Source organism: Chiloscyllium punctatum, chromosome 1, assembly GCF_047496795.1.
Source record: "Chiloscyllium punctatum isolate Juve2018m chromosome 1, sChiPun1.3, whole genome shotgun sequence".
NCBI lineage: Eukaryota > Metazoa > Chordata > Chondrichthyes > Orectolobiformes > Hemiscylliidae > Chiloscyllium > Chiloscyllium punctatum.
Window position 1 is genome coordinate 152,291,779 of NC_092739.1, and position 13,712 is coordinate 152,305,490.

General features: G+C 41.1%; 1 protein-coding gene across 2 annotated transcripts in view; it reads right to left on the minus strand.

Annotated features, from left to right (window-relative positions):
* Window positions 1–13,712, minus strand: part of LOC140481226 (histone-lysine N-methyltransferase Smyd1-like) — a 79,459-nt gene that overhangs the window by 20,621 nt on the left and 45,126 nt on the right. For both annotated transcript variants that reach the window (XM_072577093.1, XM_072577084.1), the window contains 2 exons: window positions 6,957–7,152; window positions 2,520–2,612 (listed from right to left, as the gene is read on the minus strand). In XM_072577093.1, the coding sequence (XP_072433194.1) occupies window positions 2,520–2,612; window positions 6,957–7,152 (289 nt within the window). The remainder of the gene's footprint in view (window positions 1–2,519; window positions 2,613–6,956; window positions 7,153–13,712) is intronic.

Sequence of the window (13,712 nt, forward strand, 5' to 3'; positions counted from 1 at the left end):
TCCACTTCCATCCTGTGACTATTCTGTAAACCCGGAGAGTACGCCTAGAGAAATTGGCCCTACCCTTTCAGTTGGTGGTGCAGATGGCAAAACATATACTTACATCATATTCCTGTTTTTATGATAACATTTATAGTGGGGGAAAAACTGACAGCAAATTGGGAACCAGAGAGATTGAGTTGGTTTGAACATGGGAATTGCGAATCAACAGCTATACAATACCACCACTCAGTAAAAGGCTATAAATGCAACTGTGTAGAGTTTGGACGTTTTCCCGTGACTACGTGGGCTTCCTCCGGATGCTCCAGTTTCCTCCCACAATCCAAAGATGTGCAGGTTAGGTGCACGTTATACACCTCTGGAGCAGGTGGAACATGAACCCTGGCCGCCTGGCTCAGAGAAAGGGACACTACCACTGCTCCACAAGAGTCCTGAGAACTACACTTTATGCAATGAATGACCCCGCTCCCCATAGAATCAGATTTCAAAGGGGAACTCGATGAACACTAGAGGGGATAAGTAAACTGACAAGGCTCAAAGAATAAAGCAGGAGACTGGGACTGACTGGAGACTGAGTGACTTCCTTCTGCAGCCAAGCAATCCAATGTCTGCGGAAGGACTGAGAGGGTAGGCAAATATGAGTGATTGCATTCAATGGTAAATCACTTGCAGAGGGACTTAAAAAGAGGGAAAGATAAACTGAATTACGAAGGAGAGATAATAGAGAAACAGAAAAGCAAGGCAAAATATATTCTACACTTTCAGAGAAGCCATGACATCACAAGAAGGAGTTCGGCAGCGAGACTTCCAGCAGGTAAAGGAGCACCACACTAGGCAAGGATGGGGCATCACCTCAAAATAAGGAGGGGGGGGGGGGAGCAGATTTAAGACTGAGTTGAGGGGCAACTTCTTTTTCCAAAGGGGTTGTGAATCTGTGGAATTCTCTGCCCAGTGAAGCAGTTGAGGCTACCCCATTGAATGTTTTCAAGGCTAAGATAAATAACTTTTTGAACAGTAAAGGAATTAAGAATTATAGTTAGAGGGCAGGTAAGTGGGGCTGAGGTCACAGAAGGTTATCCATGATTGTATTGAACTGTGGAGCGACTCGAAGGGGCCAGATGGCCTACTCCTGCTCCTAGTTCTTCTGTTCTTGACAGTTTTCAACTCACCAAGAACTATTTACTACTTAAAGGAATGAGATGCATCATTTACTCGTCATTGACAGTGTTGCTAAAAGAGTAGTCAGGCTTAATAAATAGTTTTAACTTTATATGTTGAGTTTAATTAGCAATATGGCAACTTCACCAAACTCAGGCAGAGATTAAAAGAGACGCTAACAATGGAGGGCATTGTTGTTTCTCTGCTGTACGGTTATCAAAAGGTTCCTCTAGGTTCTGCCTGTGATGACTGGCATGCCAACACACTGGCTACCACTTTCAGAAGATGTTGCTGTGCAGATCTTGGAGATCTGTACACAGGAAAATAAGTTAGAGGAAGCTTTGAATGGAGGGCCCCAAACAATTCAGAAAATTGTGGAAATTTACAGTTCACATATATCAGAGTTGCTGGTCAATTTGCATATTAAAAATACAAGTGTTAGCTCTGTGGCTTTATTTTGTCAGCAAGCTCTGAGCCAAAAGTGAGTAATCGACATTAATTTGTTTCTGTTGTAGAATAAGCAAGGGTTTGGCCCCCTGTGTTGTTACAATTTAGAAGCAGGAATAGGCCCCTTGAATTGGGTCAACCATTCAGTAAGATTAGATTACTTACAGTGTGGAAACAGGCCCTTCGGCCCAACAAGTCCACCCCGACCCACTACCCACCCAGACCCAAATCCCCTACATTTACCCCTTCACCTAACACTACAGGCAATTTAGCATGGCCAATCCACCTAACCTACACATTTTTGGAAGGAAACCGGAGCCACCCGGAGGAAACTTGCACAGACACAGGGAGAATGTGCAAACTCCACACAGAGAGTTGCCTGAGGTGGGAATTGAACCCAGGTCTCTGGCGCTGTGAGGCAGCAGTGCTAACCACTGTGCCACTGTGCCACCACAGATTATGGCTGATCTACACAACTTCACAGTCTCAAAACTATTGAAACTACAATTAAACAGTTAAAAACAGTTGATTAATTAGGGGAATTTCCTCCTCTAAATATTAATCCAAACACTGTGAGTGAAGCTAGGGTAAAAAGCTGAGTGTTTAAAAGAAAAACAATGTATATATCATTACAACGAGGGGGCAAGGGGTACAGTTGGCTCAATTGGCTAAATCGGTTAGTTTGTGCTTCAGAATAGTTTCAACAGTCAGGGTTTCAATCCCTATCACAACCGAGGCAAACATAGGGATAGCCTCCACACTATGCTCAACACGAAAGTCATTGCGTAAGACATCATCATTGGCCACAAATAATCAAGGATGGTATCTGGCGAAGAAGAAGGTGAGTCCTTATGTATCCAAATATCACATTTCATTATTAAAGCTCGTTCGATTCAATGTTGACCGGTACTTACATTACTCCACAGCCCCTCAGATCGATCTTTGTCAATTTTCTCCAACGTCATCTTTGAAAACTCGATAACTTCCTTCACTGTTTCACCTGAAGGCTAAAATGCAACATATGTGGTGGTTACTGGTTTAAGAGGTGTAGATTTAACAGGATTGTAACAGAATGACTGCATTGCTCTATTTAGGTCAGTCTGTTTCCACAGTAGGCACTTTCACCAAAAAGGATCAGAATTATAATCAGGAAGACCTCTCTGTACATGTTATGAAACCTGCCCAATTTTCATTCCAAATGACTGCAATTGACCGGATTGCCATAATAAATTTGGCAATATTGAATGTGTTGGGTTTGGCAAGCATAAAGTTGGTTGACTTTGAGAATCAATACATTTTCGGAAATGTTAATGAGTCAGATTTGGGGAGGGATGTTGAAATATTTGGGTCTGGAATGTCAAATGTGCTGATCATTGTCATAAAGTGTAATGGTTCTGAAAGAGTTAATGTTGAAGTGACATGAGCCCCACGTAATCTGATGATGGTGCATAGTCTTTGGGTGGAGAATCAGGTCATCTTGCATAAGACAGAGGTCTCACCCCTGGCTCCTGATAGTTTTAACAGATTAACCAGTCAATCACAGCACTGTGCCCCATCTACAAGCTGTACAGCAGAAATGTGCCACCGCATGTTGGACAGCAATGCCCAAATGCACAGCCAATGGCAGCAGATCTATGTGAACACTTCCATCTGAAAATGCCTCCCCAAGCCAATCACCATCCTGACTTGTAAATACATCACTTTTCCTTCAGTGTCACTGGAGCAAAATCCTCAAACATCCTCCCTTAAAAAAAACATCAAGTTGACTGCAGTTGTTCAAGAAGGCATTTCATCACCAGTTTCTCAAAGACAAATGAGATGGTGACAAAATGCTGACTTTGACAATGGCACCCACTTCAAATGAACAAGATAAGAAATGCTTTTACCTATTGTTATCATGCTCCATATGATGCTATCATAGCTATAATACTTGTACCTAATGCTAATAATGACCGACTGGTATTAGCACTAGACTATTAATCCAGAGACTCAGATAATATTAGATTAGATTACCTACAGTGTGGAAACAGGCCCTTCGGCCCAACCAGTTCACACTGACCCTCCGAAGAGTAACCCACCCAGACCCACTTCCCTCTGACTAATGCACCTAACACTATGAACAATTTACCATGGCTAATTCACGATGAAGGGCTTTTGCCCGAAATGTCGATTTTACTGCTCATCGGATGCTGCCTGATACTGTTGTGCTTTTCCAGCACCACTCTAATCTAGACCCACGGCCAATTCACCTGACCTGCACATCTTTGGACTGTGGGAGGAAACCAGAGCACCCAGAGGAAACCCACACAGACACGGGGAGAATGTGCAAACTCCACACAGCCCGAGGCTGGAATCGGAACTTGGGACCCTGGTGCTGTGAGGCACCATGCAACCCCTATTCTGGGGGACCTGGCTTTGAATCCTCCAATGGCAGATGGTGGAATTTGAATTCAAATTTGAAAAAAATGGAATTAATGATGACCATAAAATCATCGCCATTTGTCTGGAAAAACCCATCTGATTGACTAACGTCCCTTAGGGAAGGATAGCGCTGTCCTTCGCTGGTCGGGTCAACATGTGACTCCAACGTGATTTGCTCTTAATGCGCTCTGGACAATAATAGATGAGCAATAAATCCTGGCTCAGCCACGCATCCTAAGAACGCCTAATGAAAAATGATCTCTTAATATGTAAGACAAGTTAAGGCTGTTGATTAGGCTCAACAATGATCTGTACTTTACCAACCGTAATTAGACTGGACTACATTATTTTGATTTGACAAATTTCCATTCTGTATGTTTCCATTGATTGTTCTTTGCTACTGTTACAGTGCCCCATGGGGGTTTGTGTAATCCATTAAAGTTCATTATTTTAAGAGTAGAAAGAAGGATTGATGGCAGCACTATGCCTTAATCACCGAGAGCCAAATAAAACAGTTATAAAAGAATGTGAATTCCATTATGTATTACTGTGGTCCTGCGATAAAGACATCATTAGCAAAATAAGTACTGTCGCTAGTTGTTGTGGGAACACTGTGGTGAGCCATCTTCTTAAACAACGGCAATTCTTAATATTCTTTGCATGTGTGACGTGAGTGTAATGCACTTGACTATTTTCAGGTCCTTGCAGGGACCAGTTAAGCGTCAACCCCATGAGTGTGGGGCATGAGTCATACATCAGTCATACAATGGACAATGATAAGCTTTCTTCCCTCAAAGGACATTGGTAAACTGACTGGATTTCATTGACTATCCAAGATTTCAGCCCTACTTTAGTATCTTTTTCGGTTCAATTACATACAGACCTTTGTCAGACCATGTTGAAGTCATATAGACAAAGTGCAGGAGTAGGCCATTTGGCCCCTTAAACCTGCTATGCCATTTAATAAAATCATGGCTGATCTGGTTATGTCCTCTATTCTACCTTTCCTCCTAATAACATTTGACTTCTATGTTAACCAAGAATCTATGTATTTCTGCTGTAAACCTATCCAGTAACCTTGCCTCCAGCATTATCAGGTGAAGACAATTTAAAGATTCACAAGATGCTGAGAGAGAATAAAACATCCTTTCACCTCCAAATTAAAGAGGAAACCCCTTATTTTTAAACTGTTTCCCCAAGTTCTAGTTCTCTCACCAAAGAAAACATTTCAACATTCACCATGTCACATCCCCTCAGGATCTTTACCTCACATCACACCACTCAATCTTCTAAACTCCAATGGATACAATCCCAATGATCCACCATTAAATAAGGAGACCGAGACTTCACATAGTATTCCAGGTATAGCCTCAATGTCTTGTATAAATGCAACAAGCCTAATTTTATATTCTATACAAAAAGATAACATTCTTGCAAAAAGAGAACATTCTAAATGCCAGCATTATTGCATCTGCATATTAATGTTCTCCAATCTCAACCCAGAAGAAATAGGAACAGGAGTAGGTCAAATGGCCCCTTGATCCTGTTCCACCGTTCAGTAGGATCATGGCTGATCTGACATTCCCCATGTCCACTTTCCTTTCCTTTCCTCGTAACCCTTCGTTCCCTTACTGGTTAAGAATCTATCTATCTCAGTCTTAAATATACACAGGGACTCTGCTCCCACCGGTCTCTATGACAGAGAGTTTCCAAAGACTCACAACCGTCTGAGGGAAGAAATTCCTCCTCTTCTCATGATTTGGAGATGTCGGTGTTGGACTGGGGTGTACAAAGTTAAAAATCACACAACACCAGGTTATAGTCCAACAGGTTTAATTGGAAGCACTAGCTTTCGGAGAACTGCTCAACCACCTGATGAAGGAGCGGTGCTCCAAAAGCTAGTGCTTCCAATTAAACCTTTTTGGCTATAACCTGGAGTTGTGTGATTTTTAACTCCTCATTTCAGATTAAATTGGCATGCCTTTATTCCGAGAGACTCTCATCAGGGGAAGCATCCTCTCAGCATTTACCCTGCCAAGTCTTTTAAGAATCCTAATGTTTAAATGAGATCACCCTCTTTTCTTTCTAAACTCCAGTGAGTAAAACTCCTGTTTAACCTTTGTGCATAAGGCAATCCTTCAATACCAGGGACCATCCTAGTGCACTTTTTGTGACTCATGTACCAAGACTGACAGATACCTCTGCACCTCAGTATTCTGCCAATTCTGTCAGACGGTTATCAGTCTTTGAAACTCCTCACCACACCAGATTGTGGGGGCAGAGTCCTTGAAGGCTGAGATAGATGGATTATCTTTCACAAATATATGTTGACTCTGCCTGATTATTTTTGTTAATGCAAGAAAACACAAAGTCAATTTAAATCGCCCATGATGACCACCATACCTTTCTCCCCATTATTACCTCCCATATACCTCATCTTTCAATGTGACCACTGCTACAGGGGTATATAAACCATTCCCAAAAATGATTTATTAATTCCAATATTTCTCAGCTCTCTCACCTAAACTGATCTCGACCTCTGGAACTAAGGTAATCTCTCTCTGCTGTTCTATTGTCACTTTTACTTACAGAGCTACCCTCTATATTTTCCGAGCTTTCTGTCCTTTCTAAATGTTATATATCCTTGAATATTCAGGTTTTAGTCTACATTATCTTGCAGTCATGCCTTTGCAATAGCTTTCAGATCATATATAGTCATTTCCATTTGTGCCATGAGCATTCAGATACAGAGGCTTCACTTCTGTCTTTTTTTTCCTTTTTCTGTAACCCCTAGCTTTATCTGCTGGGGCTGTCTAATGATTGTGCATTCTATTCTTTCCTGTCACACTCTGATATTATATCCCTTTTTGCTTCCTTGCTTTCTCATCTTGTTTTCTCAGTTTATCACACTGATGTTCCTGCTGGTTTACCTTTTTGCCATCTTCCTCCTTCACAGCCTGCATCAGGTCATCTTTGATTCCCTTTGTGCAGTGTTCACAGGTACAGTCAAAGTAATAGTGTTTTTTAAGCTGGCTGCGCCTCTCTGCACTTAGTTTCAGGAAATCCACATATGAGACCGTCAGTTCCTCTCCCGCCTTGATTTTCTGGATTGCCCGGAGTTCAATTCTGTTGACAAGAAAGGTCATTTTTAACAAGGGTGAAATTAGGAGAGCTATTACAGTCATGCCCCAAGACCTGATTATCTGCCTGTTGGCTCTACGTTGCAGGCTGTTAGCACAAAATCATAATATGGGCATTTGCATTATTTAATTGCCATGCTGCATATTTTGACATCCAGTTTATAATATTGTTGCATGCGCAAAGTTTGTAAAATTGCTATGTTTCGGGACTGTGTCATTAATATAGGAGAAAGCAAAGGAGGTTCTGGGAGCTGTTCTGATGTTGGCCCAACAGCAGAGCTGGCTAACATGGCTGAGAAACATTGAAGGAAGACCTTAGTTATTTTGCTGGAAAGGACATGTAAGGTGTTCCCATGTGAGGACAGTGGCAGCAGCATCTGTGTTGACTTGGTTGGACCACTAGCCTCCAAAGTCCCATGAAGGTGTTGAGACTATCAAAAGGATTCCAATACACTTTATTGCCAAGATGGAATGCGTTAGTGTCTAATTAGCATTTCTACCCGGACCCAAGGAACGAAACCATGAGGGGGTTTTTTCCGAGGGAAAGAGTTTCTAAGATATCTCTGAGGTTTATATAATTAGTCTGCCAAGATTTATGAGAGAGAATGAGCAACTAGAGGCATGGTTCATTGCCAGTGAGCGATCATGCTTGGAGTGAAAAGACTAAATTCATGAGGATTTGAAATGAGATTCAACCTTTCACCTAGCACTAGAGAGACAATCACGTAGAATCTGGAAATGTTCTGGGGTTAATGGTTATTAAGTAGGGGAAAGGAAAGAATGGAAATCAACTCTTGGGAGCTAAGAGTCATTGTAGTTCAGGAAAGTTAAATTGCTGTTTTTGCATAGAGTAAAAGATACCTGTGAAGTGGGATTTTCCAGTTGTGCTAAAAGTAGAAGAGGAAACTTCTGTTCTATAGTTAAATTGATAAGTTACCTATGAAACAGCATGTAATCAATAATGCTTTAGTTTGCTTGTTATAGTAAAAGACTTAACATGAGGAGTAAAGGTAAGGTTAATGGTAGTTGTTTTGTCTCTGGATGGGGGTCTGCAAGACGAGGGGACACATTTTTAAGGTAAGACGAGAGATTTTAAAAAGTTATGAGGGGCAAATTCTTTACACAGAGGGTGGTTCGTATATGAAACAAACTACCTGAGGAAATGGTGGACATGGAATTTATTACAACATTTAAAAGATATTTGGATAAGTACATGAATAGGAAAGGTTTTAGATTAGATGAGATTCCCTACAGTATGGAAACAAGCCTTTTGGCCCAACAAGTCCCACACCAACTCTCTGAAGAGTAACCCACCCACATCCATTCCCCTCCCCTGTATTTACCCCTAACACTATGGGCAACTTAGCATGGCCAATTCACCTAACCTGCACATCTTTGGACTTGGGAGAAAACCAGAGCACTGGGAGGAAACCCACACAGACACGGGGAGAATGTGCAAACTCCACACAGATAGTTACCCAAGGCAGGAATTGAACCCAGGTCCCTGGTACTGTGAGGCAGCAGTGCTAACCACTGAGCCACCGTGCGGGGATTTGGGCTATGAACAGGAAGGTGGGACTTGTTTAGTTTGGGATTATAGTCTGCATAGACTGGTTGGACTAAAGGGTCTGATTCCATGCTGTATGACACTGACTCTACATCAATTTTTCAACTATCAAGTGAAAATTCTATTATTTTTTTAAAAGTTAATGGTCTCTAAGGAACACATTTCTTAAGACAACAAGCACAACAATTTTAAATGGAAGGGTTAAATTTTCAACACAATTTGTGGGATTTTTATATATTGAAAATATCAGGCGAATTTGACTGCAGGGTTTTTTCAGAAGAGTCTTCCCCCATGTTCAAATTGAAAGTGTGACTGTCATGCAATTTCAAATTTTTGTAAAATGATACTTTTACGCTTGAAACTTTGGTTCATTTTGAGACGAGGCATTATCCTGTTCTATATACCTTCCAACCGGAAACAATCATTTTACTGCCTAGCCGTTGCTGACAAGATGGTACACTCAAATATTTAATCTGATCTGTTATTGGGATATGTTTAGTTAAAAATCACACAATACCAAGTTATAGTCCAACAGGTTTATGTGAAAGTACTAGCTTTTGGAGTAGCGCTCTGAAAGCTGGTACTTCCAAATTAATGTTGGACTATAACTTAATGTTGTGTGATTTTTAACTTTGTCCACCATAGTCCAACACCGACATCTCCACCTGTTGGAGTATATGCACTCTGCGTGTAATTAAATACGGGCTTTCAATAGATCAGGGAAAGAAATTTTGGGGGTCAAAGACACAATAGTTATCAAAGTATATAACCATGATGGAAGAGATAAGTGTTAGACGCTTGTGTTTATATAGAGACTTCCGCGACCTTATGACATCACCATGCACATTACATCCAGTGACGTGCTTCTGATGTCTAGTCCTTGATGTTATGAAGGAGATGCAGCAGCCAATTTACACACAGCAACATGCCAAAAAAAAACATTGAAGTGATCATGCATTTTAGATGTGTTTTGAGGCTTGAATATTGGTCAGCCTATCAGTCTCTGGAAAATAGTTCCAGATCTTTTCCACCTGCCTTAATGCCGCACTGCAGAGTCAGCCTACACTTCTTGTTCCAGTCCCCTGTGGGGATTTCAGCCACAGCTGACTCTGGGTTGAATCTACAGTATTTGTTTGTGGGACTGTACTGATTATAAGCATCCCTGTGTAAAATTAGTTGTGTCTATCTGAACCCAAACGGAGCACCAAACAGGGCGAAGCATATTCAGTTAGACAGCTATACAGGGAAATAAGATTGATCGGATGCTTTTAATCATTTTACTGGTTGAAAGGGTGGTGGAAGCATATTTGATAATAAATTTCAATGGATAATAAGTTAAATACTTGAAGAGAATAAAAATCCAAGACTGTGGGGAAAATGGAAAGTGAAGAAAAATAGATAGTTCCACCAAAGAGCTGGGACCTACACAATGAACTCTACTAATTCAGTGCTCTTCTGAAATTCAATTTTAGGTGCTTTGATGCTACGAACAGACAGTGCTTTATTCAACAAAGCATGACTTTAGACAGCACCTTTAAATAAGGAAATATCTCATAAAGCCTTGTTTCCTTTGTTCATTCACAGTATGTATCTTAGAAGCCCTACAGTGTGAAAGCAGGCCATTCAGCCTACACCAACCCTCCAAAGAGCATCCCACACACACCCACCCCATCCCCGAGTACTATCGGAAATTTAGCCTGACCTATGGGCAATCCACCTAACTTGTACACCTTTGGACAGTGGGAGGAAATTAGAGCAACTGAAGGGTCCCACGCAGCCACAGGAGAATGTCTGTCAGTTTGCACAGTCACTCAAATGTGGAATCAACCCAAATCCCTGGAGCTGTGAGGCAGAGTGCTACCACTGAGCCACCAAGACATTCTATTCCTGGATACAGTTCAGATCTGAACTGAAAAAGTCACAATTAGTCAATGTTTCCCAGGTCTGACTGGCTTCACCTTTGAAGGACTGGTAACATTCCAAAGTTTCATCAGAGACTCAAAAAGGAGGCCAATGAATGCAGTTTTCAGGTTTTCACAGTAAATGTGCTGCTTCCTGGGCAATTGTCAGCTTTAAGTGGTGGAAATTTCCATTATAAATACATTGTTCAACCTTTCCTTTCATTGATGATTTAGAAAATTATAGTAAATTCATTTTCTTTTTAAAAATTGCTCATAGCATAAGAAGAGTTAGCCAATGGCACCATGCCAAGTTATTTAAGCAGCTTGCATTTATGCTAAAAAAATCTTTATGAATCAATAGGAAGGTTCTACGCATTATTTCTGTGTACCCACAGGCAGAGGTGGAAACAATTCAGACAGATTCACTCTGGGGGCTACATTTGGTTGGTGTTGACCTCCATTGGTCTATCTCCCTTAATTAATTCTCCCTGTGAATTGGCTGGTCTGAACTGATTTCTTTGGATCTCGAGTAGATTTCCTTCTCAGATCCTGATGTGGAACTCAACTTCAATCCTTCATGTGATGGTAGCCAGCAATCCCAAAATAATGATGTGGAGATGCTGGTGTTGGACAAAGTCAGAAGTCACATGACACCCAAAAAATGTTCGCACCAGCTCCAAACTGTGGAGTGTCTGCCTAGATTACATGCACAAGTTCTACTTGCGTTGCTTTTAAGATTAAGAGACCCTGTCTTTGTGGTGCAGCTTTTGTGGATCATGCCATGTACCATTTCATATATGATGCCATCTGCATGCTGGCACAAACAACCAGTGACCAAGATATGTACGTATGGTTCAGTATGAAGTTTTGTTAACAAATTGGACATCTGTCAGTGGTGAAGAGTGTGTAATTGGTGAGATATTGTGGTTTAATTTGACAACCTGGATGTAACAATTTATTTATTTTTACACAGACAAATAGAAGTCACCGTGGACCGGTCAGTTAGCATTTAGAAGCGAAAGATAGGTTAATTTTAAACAAAAACAGAAATTACTAGAAAAGCTCAGCAGGTCTGGAAGTGTCTGTGGAGAGAAATCAGAGTTAATGTTTGTTCAGAACTGAAGAAGTTCTGAAGAAGGGTCACGCGACCTGAAACATTAACTCTGATTTCTCTCTCCAGATGCTGCCAGACCTGCTGAGCTTTTCCAGCAATTTCTGATTTAGTTTCTGATTTACAGCATCCACAGTTCTTTCAGCTTTAATTTAGGTTAAATTTAAACCAGTTGATTTCTTTCATAATGAGGTTCAATCCAACATAGAAATAAAAAGTGCTGAGAATACGTAATAGTCAATATCTGAACTAGAAAGATTGGAGTTAAAATGTATTTTAATAGCATTGACATCTCACTTTCTCACCTGATTTTTTGTTACCACAGACATTTACAACAGGCCATTGTATTTGTGCTAGAACAAACAAAAATGGATTACACAATACCTTCCTATCTGAAGAGGAAGGATTGGCTCAACTTGGCCTTTATTCACTACAATTCAGAAGGATGAAAGGGGATCTGAAACATTCTAACAGGGTTGGACAAGCTAAATGCAGGAAGGATGGTTTCCTTGGCTGAGGAGTCTAGAACCAGTGGACAGTCTCAAAAAGGATACGGGATAGGAAAATTAGGACTAAGAATGAGGAAACAGTCTCTTCATTCAAAGAGCAGTGAACCTGGGAAACGCTCGGCTCTGACAAGACTGTGGATGCCAAGTCAGTAAATATATTCAAGAATTAGCTAAATTTTTAGATTTTAAAGCCATTAGAGGATAGGGTGGGAAAGCGGGAATATGACATTGAGATAGAGCATCAGCCATGAGCATATTGAATGATGGAGCAGGCTCAAAGGGCTGAATGGCCGACTCCTACTCCTAGTTTCCATGTTTCTCCTTCAGAACCTGCCACGTCCTCTGCTTGATATTTTCCCACTTTCACATACAATCCTTAATGCTCTAAAACGTTTCCAAATACAAACCAACCATTTCTTTCTATAATCATGTCACCCGAGGGAATAGTCCAATTCACTCAAACAAATCCTCGATAAATGTTTTCAACCTTTATTTGAATTCCTCTTAGCCTTCTCTGTTTCCTGTGTCAGGGAGTAATTGATCAAACATTTCAATGCTTTTTTTCTGAACCCATCGCCAAAACCCCTTTCCACCACTGAAATCTATCAATTGCTACCTTAAACAAACGCAAAGACTGAGCTGTTGAGCAGCTATTGAGGGAAATAAGATGAATCCAACTTCCACAGCCCTCTGTGGGAAACAAATGATTTCTTTTCATCTCAGACCTAATTAGCACTGCCTCCACCCCCTTTGTGCCCCCTGGTTTTAGACTGTAAACCATGGGAAACATCTTACCTGCAGCTACATTGAGTATCCTTTTAACTATCCTGTAGGTTTCAACTCGATCACCTTTCGTTCTTCGAAACTGTAAGGAACCCAGAGTCAGTTAGCCCAATGTATCTTCATTGGACAGTCCCACCATCCAGGGAACAAGTCTGGTTTACCATTGTTACATTCCCTCAATTGCAGTAGCATCTTTCCTGAGGTAAGTAGATCAAACTGTACAGAGTACTCGAAGTGCAATCTAACAGATCTCCTATACAACTGAAGCAAGGCGTCACTGCCCCTGTACCCAGGTCCACTGACAAATGTGGGAAACACTCCATGCAGCTTCATGTTAGCCCTCAGTGATTTATTGACAAGAACACCTTTGCACATCTCCATTTTCTAACCTCTCACCATTTAAGAAATTCAATCCATCAATTCTCCTGTTGTTATGTTCACCAGCACATATCACTGGATGTAACCCCGTGATTACTGCTCTTGAGCTCCTGCTTTTTAATTTCCTTCATAACTCCCTGAAATCTGCCTTCAGGACCTCATCCCTCTTCCTACATATGTCATTAGCATGAGTATGGACTGTAACATCTGGCTGATGCCCCACCTTTAGAGAATTGTCCTGTAGCCACTCTGTGACACCCATGACCCTTGCACCAAGAAAGCATTGTACATGGAGTC